At 40.6% G+C, this 16,182-nt stretch overlaps 1 protein-coding gene across 2 annotated transcripts in view; it reads right to left on the reverse strand.

Moving 5' to 3' along the window:
* Nucleotides 1-2,137: 2,137 nt before the first annotated feature.
* LONRF1 (LON peptidase N-terminal domain and ring finger 1) overlaps nt 2,138-16,182 on the reverse strand; it is a 46,498-nt gene continuing 32,453 nt past the window's right edge. Inside the window, exons 11-12 of one of the 2 annotated variants that reach the window (XM_057537277.1) lie at nt 14,222-14,374; nt 2,138-3,494 (exon numbers count right to left, since the gene is read on the reverse strand). In XM_057537277.1, the coding sequence (XP_057393260.1) occupies nt 3,336-3,494; nt 14,222-14,374 (312 nt within the window). In that variant the 3' untranslated portion in view covers nt 2,138-3,335. Of the gene's footprint in view, nt 3,495-14,221; nt 14,375-16,182 lie in introns of those variants that run through there. The other variant, XM_057537278.1, reaches the window with a different exon arrangement.

Genomic DNA, 16,182 nt, shown 5'->3' on the forward strand with positions numbered 1-16,182 from the left:
CTCAAATCGAAGGGCACTGGATTTGTTGTATTGTTTAGAATGTTTTCCCTCAAATTTGTAGGACTTAACTGTCTACTCATCTTTGTCATGTGGGAGCTCTATTCCTTCCTGTGGGTGCTGGTGTGGTTCTGGGTGGCCTGCCTCTGCTGATTGTGGCGAACGCTGGAACGCATGCCGTGTGAGCGAGGTCGGCAGCCTGCCGTCTGTGCATGAGAGCCCTCCATCCCATGTAGCTAATAAAGGTTTCATGGTCTTCTCTGGCCCAACGCCCACATTTGGTGCTTTGGCCTGAGAACAGCTGGTGTTGCTGCCTGCTGCCCTGGCCAAGTGGGGAGAGGCCAAACGATCCAGCCATGTCAAGTACAGCCTCCCCAAGGAATCTGCCCGAGTTTTCCAAGACCCTCTACCAGTCTGGGGCTCCCCTGCAGTCCTCCATTTCTGTAAAGCTATGCTCTCCTCTGATCTTCTATATTAGATCCCGTTTCCATATCTCAAAAATTCCTCAAAAAGCATTGACTTTGGTTTTGCAATGCCATTAGATTTCATTTTCTTTACTGTCATTGTTTTGAACTTGGGGAGGAAGGTAAGACGAGGTATTTGCTCAGTCTAACCATCTTTATTCAACTTCCCTTCTTAACTGGCACTTATTTCAACTCTGTTCAGTGGTCAGCCTATGTCTTGGAGATTAAATCTGTCTAAACTGCTAGACACTGGTCTTGATACTCAGGAGAGGGTTTATGTATTTAATTCAGATATCCCCCATAAGTGCTATAAGCAAAGTACAAGGAAAGTGCTATGGATTCAGGGTTTTAGCTGAGTGAAGGCATTCAAGTTGACCTCAAGGAACAGGAAGAACTGGACATGTAGAGACAGGTGTGTAAGAAAAGAAGATCAACAACCAGGTACCTTGGCTTGAAATATGGAATTCATGACAGAACTTAGTTACTTAAAGTGATAAGGGAAAAAAAAAAGTCAGATTCTCCCCCCACCCCTTCTTTTTCTGATAATCTGAATGGAAAGTGCAGTAGGAAAAAGATTTCCAGAGATTAAAAAAAAAAATCTATAGACAGAATAACTATCAGAGATCATTTACCACAAAACTAGGGTCAAACGATAAATAAAACCCATGAATTTCCATTAGTATGTGTGTGTATATATATAGAGAGACCATTTAATGCTGCTTTGTGCGTGTGTATGTGTGGACACACGCAAGTACATACCACGGATGTAGATTCAGCACCAGGTAACTCCTGCTGCCGTCTGATACATATTTTGAGAACTATACAGAACTGAATAGGTAAACTCTTCATTTATACCACCCAGACACTATTTAAGCTATTTAACAGGCATTTGATAGTTTTTTATTACAAGAAAGTTCAATCTAACACTGCAGAAACTATTGATAAGGTACTTTTGGGGAATGGCCCATTCTTTAGACATTTTCTGTAGAACTATTCACGATTCGTGACTAGCATAATTGTGAGGGCAAAGGGTGGCTCTCTATCTAGGCAGTCGTTTCTGCCTTTTTAATTAAAACATTCAATATTAAAAGATGATTTATTTATATTTTAAAACTCCTAGCTGGGAAATCAGGGACTGAAAGAATCAAGGCTGTTTAGCCAAGAGGTGTCCCCAATGGGGGTAACTAAGAGCCTTATCTTTATCCTAAAGGGAAATGGATTTTTCAGAGGTTGAAAAATGTGCCTTAGAGCAGCGGTCCCAAACTTTTTGGCCCCAGGGACCAGTTTCGTGGATGACACTTTTTCCACGGACTGGGGTGGGGTAGGAGGTAGTTTAGGCGGTAATGCGAGTGATGGGGAGCGGCAGATGAAGCTTCGCTCGCCTGCAGCTCACCTCCTGCTGTGTGGCCTGGTCCCTAACAGGCCACGGACTGGTACCAGTCCGGGGGTTGGAGGACCCCTGCTTTAGAGGATGGTTCTAGGCCTAAACTTTCCTTAAGACACTTCATTGTTTGGTCAAAAGATGACCAAAAAAAAAAAGTATTTTGAAAGCTATAGCTTACATCTCACAGCACAAAACAGTAGGCAAATCTCATCTGTTCTCTACTCTGTGTAGCTTGATTCCTCCGCTGATCTTTTTTTTGACATTAACCTAATCATTAAGAAAAAAAAAAGTATTATGAATTTAGCTTTTATTCAAAATTAAATAAGCAAAAGCAAAATTTTTAAGAAACTTTTACAAATTACTTACATAAAAGAAAGTTAAGAGGGACAGTCACAAGTCTGCAACAAATAATTACAAAAGTATCTAGGGCAGCATGAATACAGACCATGTCACAGCATGGTGATCTAACTGTGATATGAATAAGGCATAACTAACATTTGCACCAAGACGAGAATTAAAAAAAAAAAAAACAAAAAACCAACATACTTTAAAAGCTTAGTTCTACATTAAGCTTCTTCTCTTCCCTTAGATCCTTAATGGGTTTATACTATGTAATTTTTTTAAACAAACATACCATGTCAAACTATAAATTACATAGATGGGCAGTTAATGTGAAAAGCGCCCCCTAAAATGTACAAACTAACTGGTACTGAACTGAGTTCTCCATTTACCTTTATGTACAGTTAAGTGTAAACCATATTTTCACAGTTTTAAGTGTTTTATGAATAGATGCACAGTACCAAGTCAGGTTTGCAATTGTTCCTGAAAACTGGCTCTAGGTTCTGCATCCGATGCCTGTTGGCTATTGGGATGCAAGTATTTACATAAATAAGAAACTGTGTCCTAGTCAATGGTCAAGACAGTTCAGCAAGAGCGGTATTTCCGACAAAGAGTGATACTCAATACCATAGCTTACGTACTTGTGCAAATTAAGCATCAGGACAGAGAAATCTGAGGCAAATTCAATTTGCAAAAACTTGTATCGCTACTGTTGTAAACTTGGGCAATAAATGACCCTCGGCAAGTTCTGCTCTCTATGGCTTTTTTTTTTTTCTTTTAAAATTTTAAAGCCAGAGAAAATGCACCCATACTACCCACACGGGCACGTACGCACGCACACACGCACACACACACACCCACACACAGAGTTCTCATTTCGAGTATGGTACATAGTGCAACTTCATCACAATGTAGAGGTTTAACACACATTTAGTGTGTGTTTTTCTGTGCAAGTTCTTAGTGGTCTAAATCCTAGTTGAAGGTATTTGTTTGCAGAACCACATGATTCAGGAGGTTGAAGGAAAAAGAAAAAAAAAAGAACAGTTTCATTACATTTCTCAAACCAGCACTGGATGTGCAAAGGCAGCGGACAATCTGGCCATCACCACAGCCAGATTAGGGTAATTTTAGAGGAAGATCCAAGCAGTTGGTTACTTAGATTGGTCTCTAGAAAAATAAGTCAGTATATGCTGTATCTTTGTCAACCGTTCTTTCAAAGACTTCATTGACAAAACCGACAGCTGATAGCGGGGGTCGACGGGAAGGACGGCAAGAAGCCACCAACACCAGGCGGGTCCATTAGGGATTGCCTAAAAAGAATCCACATTGTATAGTGTTAATAAAACAAATATTTATGTAATTACAGCAGTAAAAAACCACCACCAAGCTTATCTGTATTGAGCACTTTATGGTGTTAGATTCTTTTTCTAACTTAAAAAAAATTTTAATTGAAGTATAGTTGACTTACAATACTGTTAGTTTCAGGTGTGCAACATAGTGATTTAGTATTTTTATAGATTATCCTCCATATAAAGTTATTATAAAATGTTGACTGTATTCCCTGTGCTGCACTTTACGTCCTTGTAACTTACCTATTTTATACCTAGTAGTTTGTATCTTTTAATCCCCTTTACCCCTCCGCCTCCTTCACTTCCCTCTGGTAACCACCATTTGTTTTCTGTATCTGTGAGTCTGTTTCGGTTTTGTTATGTTTGTTCATTTGTTTTATTTTTTTATACTCCACATAGAAGTGAAAACATACAGTTATTTGTCTTTCTTATTATGATAATCTCCAGGTCCATCCATGTTGTCACAAATGGCAAAATTTCATTCTTTTTTATGGCTGAGTAGAGTTCCATTGTAGATATACACACACACATACACACACACACACACACACACCACATCTTTATTCATTCTTCTGTTGATGGGCTTAGGTTGTTTCCATATCTTGGCAATTGTAAATAATGCTGCTCTGAACACTGGGGTGCATGTATCTTTTCAAATTAGTGTTTTCATTTTCCTTGGATATATACTCAGGAGTGGCATTGCTGGATCTCATGATAGTACAATTTTTAATTTTTTTGAGGAACTTCCATACTGTTTTCCACAGTGGCTGCACCAATTTACACTCCCACCAACAGTGCACGAGTGTTTCCTTTTCTCTCCACATCCTCACTAATACTTGTTGTTCTTGTCTTCTTGACAATATCCATTCTGACAGGTATGAGGTGATATCTCAACATCACTAATCATCAGGGAAATGCAAATCAAAACCACAGTGAGCTATCATCTCACACCTGTCAGAATGGCTATCTCAAATCCTTTATCCATCATGTAAGGAGGGCACTATTATGCCCATATAAAATGGGGAAACTGAAGCTCATAAATACAATGCAAATTGTCCAAGATATCTCAGCTCATATGTGGCAGAGCCAAGATTCAAATAATCCAGACCTGCCTCATAGCCCGCACTCTTTCCTCTTCACTGACCTAAACAGGGTATCTCAATCTCAGGCTACTGGCTTCTGGGGCTGGACAATTCTGTGTTATGGGGACTGTCCTGTGCATTGTAGCATGTTTAGCACATCTCTGACCTCTGTCTACTAGCTACCAGTAGCACTTCCCCCAGTTCTGATGGTCAAATTGTCTCCAGATATTGCCAAATGTCCCACAGGGGCAAAACTGTCCCCAGTTGAGAACTGCCTTCTTAAAATATATATTTAAAACACTAAGGGACTTCCCTGGTGGTCCAGTGGTTAAGGCTCTGCGCTTCCAATGCAGGGGGCATGGGTTCAATCCCGGGTCGGGTAACTAAGGTCCTGCATGCCACACGGCATGGCCAAAATAAATAAATAAATAAAATATTAAGACAAGTTAATTGATATTTTTAAATGTCTTCAAAGAATTGTGGAATCTTAGGAAGGATATAGGAAAAGTCTCAGCTTCCAGTTTCATTTGAGAAATAAACATATCTCCAGCAAAGAACTTCATCTGATGCTGCAGGGGCTGACTACTGGCTATGGAATGAATTAGGAACTTATATACAAGAACGTTTAAGTCACCTTTACTACACACTGAATTGATTTTTACTGAACCTAAAACATGAAGTTTCAGAATGACAAAAGGAGCTATGACATGAATTGATATCAATAAGCTCCTCCTAGAATCAAACTGGACTTATCTGTGTCCTGCCTGTTGTCAACTCAGCATCACTGCCACCTTCCATACTTTAGAGACATCAGAAACTACTACATTTCCCAGGATTCCCCCCCCCCATGTGGGGGGGTGGTTCCAGGTTAAACATGACCAATGAGAGGCACTCTTTCAAGATTAGGAAGTTGGGAGAGGAAGCCATTGTTCTCTGGAGGCTGTTGCCAAGTGTGGGCAGATGTGAGATTTGCAGAAGCTTTCCAGAGCATTCTTGAAAACCACCTGCTCCACTACTGCAAACTGAGATACTGGTGGGGACTGCCCTGGGATTCCCAGGGATGACAGCAGCTTCCCCTGAAGTCCTGAGCCCGTGCTCCACTGTGTCAGGAAGAGAGTCCCTGAGCTCCGCTGACGATGGCCTGATCTGATCCTCCCTCCTCCAGCTCTCCCAATGGGGGTGTCAACTTTAATTCCGACAATAAACCCTTCACTCCCGGGATATATAGAGTGGCTGCTTTTGTTTTCCTGACTGAATCCTGACTCATACAGTATGACTAACTGAAAGCAGTGGAAGAGGACTGCATAATAAAAGTGAGGGTGGTGGAGGTGATTGGAAAGTAATGTTGAAATTTTCTACAAGTTGGTTTGTTAACATTTAAAATGTACTTATTCAATTCTGTGCTCATCAAAAGCTGTTTCTATCAGATTCAGGTAGCCAGGATAAAACAAACACGTGGCAACTGATATTATGCTGGACACAGAATGAGAACTCAATTTGGAGATGATGTGATGTTGAAATTTCAAGTTCAGGTGAAGGATTCAATTGAGATTCAGACAGATGTAGGCCGACCTTTGAAAACTGGAATGAGAGACAGTGTCCATCACAGGGGGATCAATTCTCTGTCCATCTGATATTCGTTTACAGCCATTCCTTTATGTAATCTATTCCCATCTGACCACAATCATTGTATCCAACTCAATTCAAAAATGCTTATGCCTAATGCTTTGGTGGGTCTATTACCAGATTTTCCAGGATAGGAACTCTTCTTTATGCCTCTTGCAGTGCTCTGCTTGACCAGAAAGCACCTGCTATATGCTAATTAGATTAAACTTAAATGTAAACCCTAAATTCCAGATCAAGACCATAAGAACAATAGTTTCAGGAGGAGTGAAGTATAAACATGAAGAGACAAAAATGAATTAAAGTGTCAGGGTAAAAAGCTGGGGATAACAGAAGAGGTGACAAAATTTTTTAGAAGTATAGAAAATGATACAACTCTCAAAAGAATAACAGCAAAGCTAAGAGGCTCGAAGACATAGCTGTCTTATAGGCACAATTTACTAGATGGTACCATGTCCCCTTTTTTTTTTCTTTTTTTTTTTTAAATTTAAGTATAGTTGATTTACAGTGTTGTGTTAATTTCTGCTGTAAAGCAAAGTGACTCAATTATGCACATATATACATTCTTTTTTTATATTCTTTTCCATTATGGTTTATCCCAGGAGATTGGATATAGTTCCCTGTGCTATACAGTAGGACCTTGTTGTTTATCCATTCTACATGTAATAGTTTGCATCTACCAACCCCACACTCCCAGTCCATCCCTCTCCCTCCCCACCTCCCCCTTGGCAACAATGAGTCTCTTCTCTACGTCTGCTAGTCCATTTCTGTTTTGTAGATAGGTTCATGATAGGTTCATTTGTGCCATATTTTAGATTCCACATATAAGTGATATCATACAGTATTTATCTTTTTCTGATTTACTTCATTTAGTATGATAATCTCTAGTTGCATTCATGTTGCTGCAAATAGCATTATTTTGTCCTGGCTGAGTAGTATTTCATTGTATACATATATGTACCACATCTTCTTTATCCATTCTTCTATCGATGGACATTTAGGTTGTTTCCATGTCTTGTGACATGTGCTATTGTGAATAGTGCTGCTATGAATATAGGGATGTATGTATCTTTTTGAATTAAAGTTTTGTCTGGATGTGTGCCCAGGAGTGGGATTGCTGGATCATATGGCAACGCTACTTTTAGCTTTTTGAGGAACCTCCATACTGTTTTCCATAGTGGCTGCACCAACTTTCATTCCCACCTTCAGTGTAGGAAAGTTCCCTTTTCTCCACACCCTCTCTAGCATTTGTTATTTGGGGCCTTTTTTTTTTTTTTTAAAAAAAAAACATTATTTATTTGGCTGCATGGGGTCAGTTGCAGCATGTGGGATCTTCCCTGCGGCATGTGGGATCTTTCGTTTTGGTGCATGGGCTTTTCTCTAGTTATGGCATGCGGGCTCAGTACTTGTGGTGCACGGGCTCAGCAGGTGCAGCATGCAGGTTCTCTAGCTGTGGGGCGCGGGCTCTAGAGCACATGGGCTTAGTTGCCCTGTGGCATGTGGGATTTTAGTTCCCCTACCAGGGATCGAACCTGTGTCCCCTGCATTGGAAGGCAGATTCTTAACCACTGGCAGAGCAGAGCCCTGTGGCCTTTATAATAGTGGCCATTCTGACCTGTGTGAGGTAGTACCCTGTTGTAGTTTTGATTTGCATTTTTCTATTAGCTATGTTGAAAATCTTTTCATGTGCCTATTGGTCATCTGTATTTCTTCTTTGGAGAAATGTCTATTTAGGTCTTCTGCCCATTTTTTGATTGGGTTGTTTGTTTTTTTGTTGTTGAGTTGTATGAGCTGCTTACATATTTTGGAAATTAGCCTGTGTCAGTCACATCATTTGCAAATATTTTCTCTAATTTTGTAGTTTGTCTTTTCGTTTTGTTTATGGTTTCCTTTGCTGTGCAAAAGCTTCTAAGTTTGATTAGGTCCCATCTGTTTATTTTTGCTTTTGTTTCTATTGCCTTGGGAGGCTGACCTAAGAAAACATTGGTACAAATTGTGTTAGGGAATGTTTTGCCTATGCTCTTCTAGGAGTTTTATGGTGTCATCTTAAGTCTTTAAGCCATTTTCAGTTTATTTTTGTGCACGCTGTGAGGGTGTGTTCTAACTTCACTGATTTACACACAGCTGTACAACTTTCCCAGCACCCCTTGCTGAAGAGACCATCTTTTTCCCATTTTATATTCTTGCCTTCTTTATTGAAGATGAATAGATGAATTGACTGTAGGTGTATGGGTTTATTTCTTTATTCTGTTCCCTTGATCTGTATGTCTGTTTCTGTACCAATACCACACTGTTTTGATGACTGTAGCTTTGTAGTATTGTCTAAAGTCTGGGAGAGTTATGCCTCCTGCTTTGTTTTTTTTCCTCAGGATTGCTCTGGCAATTCTGGGTCTTTTATGGGTCTATATAAATTTTTGGATTATTTGTTCTAGTTCTGTGAAAAATTTCATGGGTGATTTGATAGGGATCACATTAAATCTGTAGATTGCTTTAGGTAATATTGCCATTTTAACAATATTAATCCTTCCAATCCAAGAGTATGGGATATCTTTCCATTTCTTTGAATTCTCTTTAGTCCTTTATTTTATTTTTTGGTGCAATTTTAAAAGGTATTGATTTTTACATTCCCTTTCTGATATTTCATTGTTAGTGTAAAGAAATGTAACCGAATTCTGTATGTTAATCTTGTATCCTGCTACTTTGCTGAATTCATTTATTAGATCTAGTAGCTTTTGTGTGGAGTCTTTAGGGTTTTTTATATATAGTATCATGTCATCTGCATATAGTGACTATTGTACCTCTTCCTTTCCAATTTGGATACCTTTTATTTCTTGTCTGATTGCTGTGGCTAGGACTTCCAATACTATGTTGAATAGAAGAGGTGAGAGCAGGCATCCTTGTCTTGTTCCAGATTTTAGCAGGAAGGCTTTCAGCTTTTCACCATTTAGTATTACACTGGCTGTGGGTTTGTCATAAATAGCTTTTATTATATGGAGATATGTTCCCTCTATACCCACTTTGGTAAGAGTTTTTATCATGAATGGATGGTGAATACTGACAGATGCTTTTCTGCATCTATTGAGATGATCATGTGGTTTTTGTCTTTTCTTGATGTGGTGTATCCCACTGATTGATTTGATTTGCGTATGTTGAACCATCCTTGTGAACTTGGGATAACTCCCCCTTGGTTGTGGTGTATGATGTTTTTTATGTGTTGTTGGATTCAGTTTGCTAATATTTTGTTGAGAATTTCTGCATCTATATTCATCAAAGATATGGGCCTGTAATTTTTTTTTTTTTTTTTTTGGTGGTGTCTTTATCTGGTTTGGTATCAGGGTGACGGTGGCTTCATAGAACGTCCTTGGGAGTGTTCCCTCCTCCTCAGTCTTTGGAAGAGTTTGAGAATTGGAATAAGTTCTTCTTTGGATGTTTGGTAGAATTCACCTGTGAAGCCATCTTGGCCCTGGACTTTTCTTTGTAGGGAGTTTCTTTTTTTGTTTGTTTGTTTTTTTAAATTACAGATTCTATTTCACTTCTGGTGATCAGTCTGTTTAAATTATCTGTTTCTTCTTGATTCAGTTTTGGTGGGTTGTATGTAGAAACTTGTCCATTTCATCTAGGTTGTCAAATTTGTCAAAGTTGTTGGCATATTGGTTGAGATTTCTTTTTCATTTCTTATTTTATTTGGGTTCTCTTTTCTTGGTGAGCCTGGCCAGAGGTTTGAAAATCTTGTTTATCCTTTCAAAGAACCAGCTATTGGTTTTATTGATTTTTTTCTATATTTTTTAACCTCTATTTTATTTCCTCCCTGATCTTTATTATTTCCTTCCTTCTGCTGGCTTTAGGTTTTGTTGTTCTTCTGATTCTTTTAGGTGATAGGTTAGGTTGTTTATTTGAGATTTTTCTTGTTTTTTGAGGAAGGCCTGTATTGCTATGAACTTTGTTCCAAGAACTGCTTTTGCTGCATCCCATAGATTTTGTACAGCTGTGTTTTCATTGTTGTTTGTCTCAAGGTATTTTTTAATTTACTGTTTGATTTCCTCGTTGACCCATTGGTTTTTTTAGTAGCATGTTGTTTAGTAGTCTCCATGTAATTGTTTCTCATTTCTTTTCCTGTGGTTGATTTCTAGTTTCATGCTGTTGTGGTCAGAGAAAATGCTTGAAATAATTTCTATACTCTTAAATTTTTTGAGGTTAGTTTTGTGCTCTCTAGTATGTGCACTTGAAAAGAATGTGTTTTTTTGGATATAATGTCCTGAAAATATCAATTAAGTCTGTTTTATCATTTAGGATCTCTGTACCTTATTGATTTTCTATCTAGACGATGTGTCCATTTATTGTGAGTGGGGTGTTAAAGTCTCCTACTATTATTGTATTCCCATCAATTTCTCCCTTTATCTGTTAGTATTTGCTTTATGTATTTAGGTGCATATATGTTGACAAGCACATAATCCTCTTCTTATATTGATCCTTTTATCATTATATAGTGTCCTTCTTTGCCTTTTTTTATGGCCTTCGTTTTAAAGTCTATTTTGTCTGATACGAGTATTGCAACTGCTGCTTTGTCATTTCCATTTGTATGAAATACCTTTTTTTCCATCCCCTCACTTTTAGTCTATGTGTGTCCTTTGCCCTAAGGTGGCTCTCTTGTAGGCAGCATATTATAGACTCGTTTTTTAATCTAATCTGCCACTCTGTCTTTTGATCGGAACATTCAGTCTATTGACATTTAAGGTAATTACATGTGTATTTATTGCCATTTTAAACCTTGCTTTCCAGTTGATTCTTTGTTTCTTTTATCCTTTTTTCTTTTTGTGGTTTGATGATTTCCTTTTATTTTATGCTTGTGTTCTCTTTTTGGGTTTTGTGAATCTATTGTATGCTTTTGATTTGTGGTTGCCCTGTTTTTCAAGTACATTAACCCCTTCCTATATGTGCTTGCTTTAGACTGATAGTCATGTAGGCTCAAACACATTCTTAAAGAATCTACATTTTCTTACTTTCCTTCTCTACATTTTATGGTTTTGATGTCCTTTTTTAATCTTAATGTTTATCCTTTTGCTATTCCTTGTGTTTATTGTTGCTTTCACAAATAGGGTTTTTTTATTTTTTTTCTTTTTGATGTGTATACTGGCTAGTTTATTTACTTTCCAATTGTGATTTCCTCCTTCCTATATCTTCTTGCTGCTTTTTTATTTAGAGAAGACCTTTCAATAATTTTTAAAGATAAGTTTAGTATTGCTGTATTCTTTTAGTTTTTGCTTGTCTGAGAAATTCTTTATCTCTCCTTCTATCCTAACTGATAATCTTGCTGGGTAGAGTACCCTAGGTTGCAGGTTTTCCCCCTTCAGGACTCTGAATATATCTTGCCACTCCCTTCTGGCCTGCAATGTTTCTGTAGAGAAATCAGCTGATAGAATTATAGGAGTTCCCTTGTAATTAACTCTGTTTTTCTCTTGCTGCCTTTAGAAGCCTCTCTTTAACTTTTGCCATAATATGTCTTAGTGTGGGTCTGTTTGGGTTCCTCTTGTTTGGGACCCCCTCTGTGCTTCCTGTAGCTGGATGTTTCCTTCTTTAGGTTTGGGAAGTTTTCAGCCATAATTTCTTCAAATACATTTTCAATCCCTTTTTCTCTTTCTTCCCTCTCTGGAATCCCTACTATGCATAGATTGGCCAGCTTTATATTATCCCACAGATCTCTTACATTGCTTTTTTTTTCTTTTTTGTTTTTTTCATTTGGTTTCCTGTCTGTTGTTTTGATTGGGTAATTTCTATTATTCTATATTGCAGATCACTTATTCTTTCTTCATTATTCATTCTGCTATCATTGCCTTTAGCTCAGCTTCCATCTCTGCAAATGAATTTTATAATTTTTCTTGGCTCTTCCTTCTAGTTTCTTTTTACAGTAATCTGCATTTCTGTCGATGGCCTTTCTTAATTCCTTCAGTATTTTCATTACCTCCTTTTTTGAACTCGGTATCTATTAGACTGAAGAGGTCTGTTTCATTGTTCCTTCAGGGGAATTCTCTTGGTCTTTTAACTGGGAGTGGTCTCTCTGTGTCTTCATTTTACTTGTATTTCTCTTACTCTGTCAGTTTAGGAGATGCGGGAGCATCCCTACGTAGCTTGTGTGGGTTTAATAATTTTTTGGCATGAGGGCTGTTCTTGGTTTGGATGCCTGTTGCCCCTTCGCTCAGCATGTGCTGGCCGTTGTCCCCTGGATCAGGGTGTGCAGGTGCGTGGCTTATGTACGCTGCCAGGGAGGAGGGGGCAGCGGTTGGCACGCGGTCGTGGGACCCTCAGCAGCAGCAGCGGTCTGCACCTGCCTCTGGAGTCCGAGATGGCAGCTGCAGCTTGCACCCGCCCCTGGAGCTCATGTAGGCAGTGCCCTGTTGCCTGAGAGTGCGTGCTCAGAGAAGGAAGCTCCTGTGGCAGTCCTGACCCTCTCCTTGCACACACCCCCAACAATGGCACCTTGCCTCTCTGGCAGTCCCAGGTTTCTTCCCATATTCCAGCAGTCCCAGGTTTCTTCCCATATTCCCTCGGTCGTGGGGCCCTACACCCTAGCCCCGTCAGGCTGTCTCCACACAGCCAACCACAGTCCTCTCCCCAGGGTCTGACCTCCGAAGCCTGAGCCTCAGCACCCAGCCCCCTCCTGCCCCAGTGGACAAGTGTCTCAGGTTGGTGAATGCTCGGTGGCACCGACCATCTGGGCAGGTCTCTCTCTGCTTTGCCCTCCGCACACTGGTGGTTGTGCTCTCCTCCGTGGCTCTGACGCTCCCCCTCTGTCCCAGCTGATCTCCCCACCAGTGAGGGGACTTCCCAGTGTCCGGAAACCTTTCCTCTTCCAACGCTCCCTCCCAGGGGTGCAGGTCCCATCCCAATTCCTCTCTTTCTTTTGTCCTACCCAGTTATGTGTAGATTTTCTTGCCCTTTTGGAAGTCTGAGGTCTTCTGCCAGCATTCAGTAGATGTTCTGTGAGAATCGTTCCACACGTAGATGTAATTGTGATGTATTCGTGGGAGAAGGTGAGCTCCATGTCCTACTCCTCTGCCATCTTGATCCTATCTATCTCCCATGTCCCTTTTTTTTTTTTTAATTTATTATTTATTTATTTATTTATGGCTGTGTTGGGTCTTCGTTTCTGTGCGAGGGCTTTCTCTAGTTGCGGCAAGCGGGGGCCACTCTTCATCGTGGTGCGCGGGCCTCTCACTGTCACGGCCTCTCTTGTTGCGGAGCACAGGCTCCAGACGCGCAGGCTCAGTAGTTGTGGCTCACGGGCCTAGTCGCTCCGCGGCATGTGGGATCCTCCCAGACCAGGGCCCGAACCCATGTCCCCTGCATTGGCAGGCAGACTCTCAACCACTGCGCCACCAGGGAAGCCCCCATGTCCCATTTTTAATTCCTTATCCCTCCCTTCTGGAAAATCCTCAGCTGGGGGCTTTCTCCTTGTGCACTTGCTCCTATATGCATCTCACCTGACACTGTTTCCATCCTCTTCCTATATAAGATGCAGTGGATACCCCTGTGCTAGAGAATATGGTCATGAATCTAAAGACAGGACGAAGGAGATGTGCAAAACTGAAGATAAAGAAACTTAAAAATCTACCAATTTCGGGACTTCCCTGGTGGCACAGTAGTTAAGAATCCGCCTGCCAATGCAGGGGACACGGGTTCAAGCCCTGGTCTGGGAAGATCCCACAGGCTGCGGAGCAACTAATCCCGTGCGCCACAACTACCGAAGCCTGCACGCCTAGAGCCTGTGCTCCGCAACAAGAGAAGCCACTGCAATGAGAAGCCCGCGCACCTCAACGAAGAGTAGCCCCCACTCCCAGCAACTAGAGAAAGCCTGCGCACAGCAACAAAGACCCAACTCAGCCAAAAATAAATAAATAAATAAATTTATAACAGAAAAAAAAAAATCTACCAATTTGGGTTTACACAAAAGTGAGACTTTTGGAAACAATATCAAAGCCATCATACCTGGAGGTTTTCCTCCCTCCCGGGCATTGATCCAAAGTGCTGAAGAATTTGGCTTCGAAATCTGTCTCTTAAATTCTGAAACCAGCTGCAGGCTTGAGAGTAGACCAAATTGTGAAGCTGTCGGAGGTTCTCTATCTCATCTTCATTCTCAACCTAGAAATACAACAGTCAGTAAGGTGTCTGTGTCTAATCTTCCCATCCATCCCTATAGAAATGGAAAAAAAAACCCATAAAAAATAGGGAATACCTATTTCAGTGCTGGATCAGAGTATTATTCTTATGCAGTAAACACCATACGTTTCTGCCTCACAGAGTGCCAATGGGTCAGACTAAGAAAGACAGCAAGCCTTGACCTCTGAGCGTAGCTGACCTAGCCTTGCTGAGTTAGCAGTGCAGCACTGCAGAAGCCAACTAACAGCCCCTAACTGGGAGGGGTAAGATGGAGAGTTAGTTCTCAGATAAAGGTCTACAGGGACTGGGAATTCATCTTTATGGATCAACGGCCTTTGAAAGCAGTGGAACAAAAAGAACAGAGGAATACAGTTGCTACAATGAAAGGAAAGACTGGGGGAGGTTTAAGGTGCAGGTGCTATAGCAAAAGCAGTAACAGGACAGAGGAAAAGCATAACTACACCTTTTACCAGGGAACTGGGTCGAAAAAAAAAAACTGCAACAAATAACTTAGCATATAAAGCCAGAATATCAAAAGAGAGAGAATACATTATACAATCATTGTACAGTGATGAACTGCTGCTGCTGTCAAGGCCCAAGGCTGTGGCGACCTCCACCCCCTGTGTATGCCCTTTGGACTACCGGTTCATCAAACTGCAAATATAAAATTAAATGCATCAGCCTTCCAGCCTAAGATCCAGAAGACTAGTCTCATAAAACACAGGTGGGAAGATGGAACATTAACTCATCCATCTCATATTGATCTCTTTAACACTCATATCCCACTCAGTCCATGCCAGGGAGCACTATATTTCACATACATTAATGCATCTGAACAAATACCAGGCCTGAGTCAGCCTTTCCTACTTCAAGAATGACTCAATAAAAAACAACAATGGGACGCTGAAAATATCCTGATGTATAAAAGGTAACACTATTAGCACACAAGAGACAGAAGAACATACTTTTTATTTTTGAAGGATTTGAAATGAAAAATAAAACCAAAGTTGAAAAAGCATCTGCTTTTTCACAATAATGTGAATGTGCTTAATGCCACTGAACTGCATATGTAAAAATGGTTAAAATGGTAAATTTTATGTCATGTATATTTTACCACATGAAAAAATTTTAAAGAAAGGTAGAAGAGCCATATGATTCAAGAATTCTGGTCTAGGAATTGGCTATACAAGATTCAGTCCTCTGCTAACACACATTGGTCTTGATATGAGCAAGAAATAAACTTGTGGGGCTGGGATCAAGATGGTGAAGTAGTAGGATGTGAAGCTCACCTTCTCCCTCAAATACATCAAAAATCTACATGTGGAATGAGTACACATGGAATGATTCTCCCAGAATATCTACTGAACACTGGCAGAAGACCTCAGACTGCTGAAAGGGCAAGAAAATCACCATGTAACCAGGTAGGAAAAAAAGAAGACAGAAAAAAAAGAAAATGAGAAAGGACTCAGGACAGGACCCGTGCCCCTGGGAGGGAGCTGGGAAAGAGGAAAAGTTCCTAGACCCTGGGAAGCCCCTTCACTGGCAAGGAGATTAGCCAGGACAGTAGGGAGCTTCAGAACCTTGGAGAACACAGCAGCTGGTTTGTGGCAGCCAGAGTGGAGAGAGGACAGATGGTCAGTGCTGCCACTGTGGGCTCCCCAGCCTGAGATGCGTGTCAGCCGGGGCTGGGTGCTGGTACTCGGGCTTCAGAGATCAGACCCAGCGAGAGGACTGGGGTTGGCTATGTGGAAACAGCCTGGGGGTGGTAGCTAGAAATCTGGTGCAACCGC

This window comes from Balaenoptera acutorostrata, chromosome 21, assembly GCF_949987535.1.
Source record: "Balaenoptera acutorostrata chromosome 21, mBalAcu1.1, whole genome shotgun sequence".
Lineage (NCBI taxonomy): Eukaryota > Metazoa > Chordata > Mammalia > Artiodactyla > Balaenopteridae > Balaenoptera > Balaenoptera acutorostrata.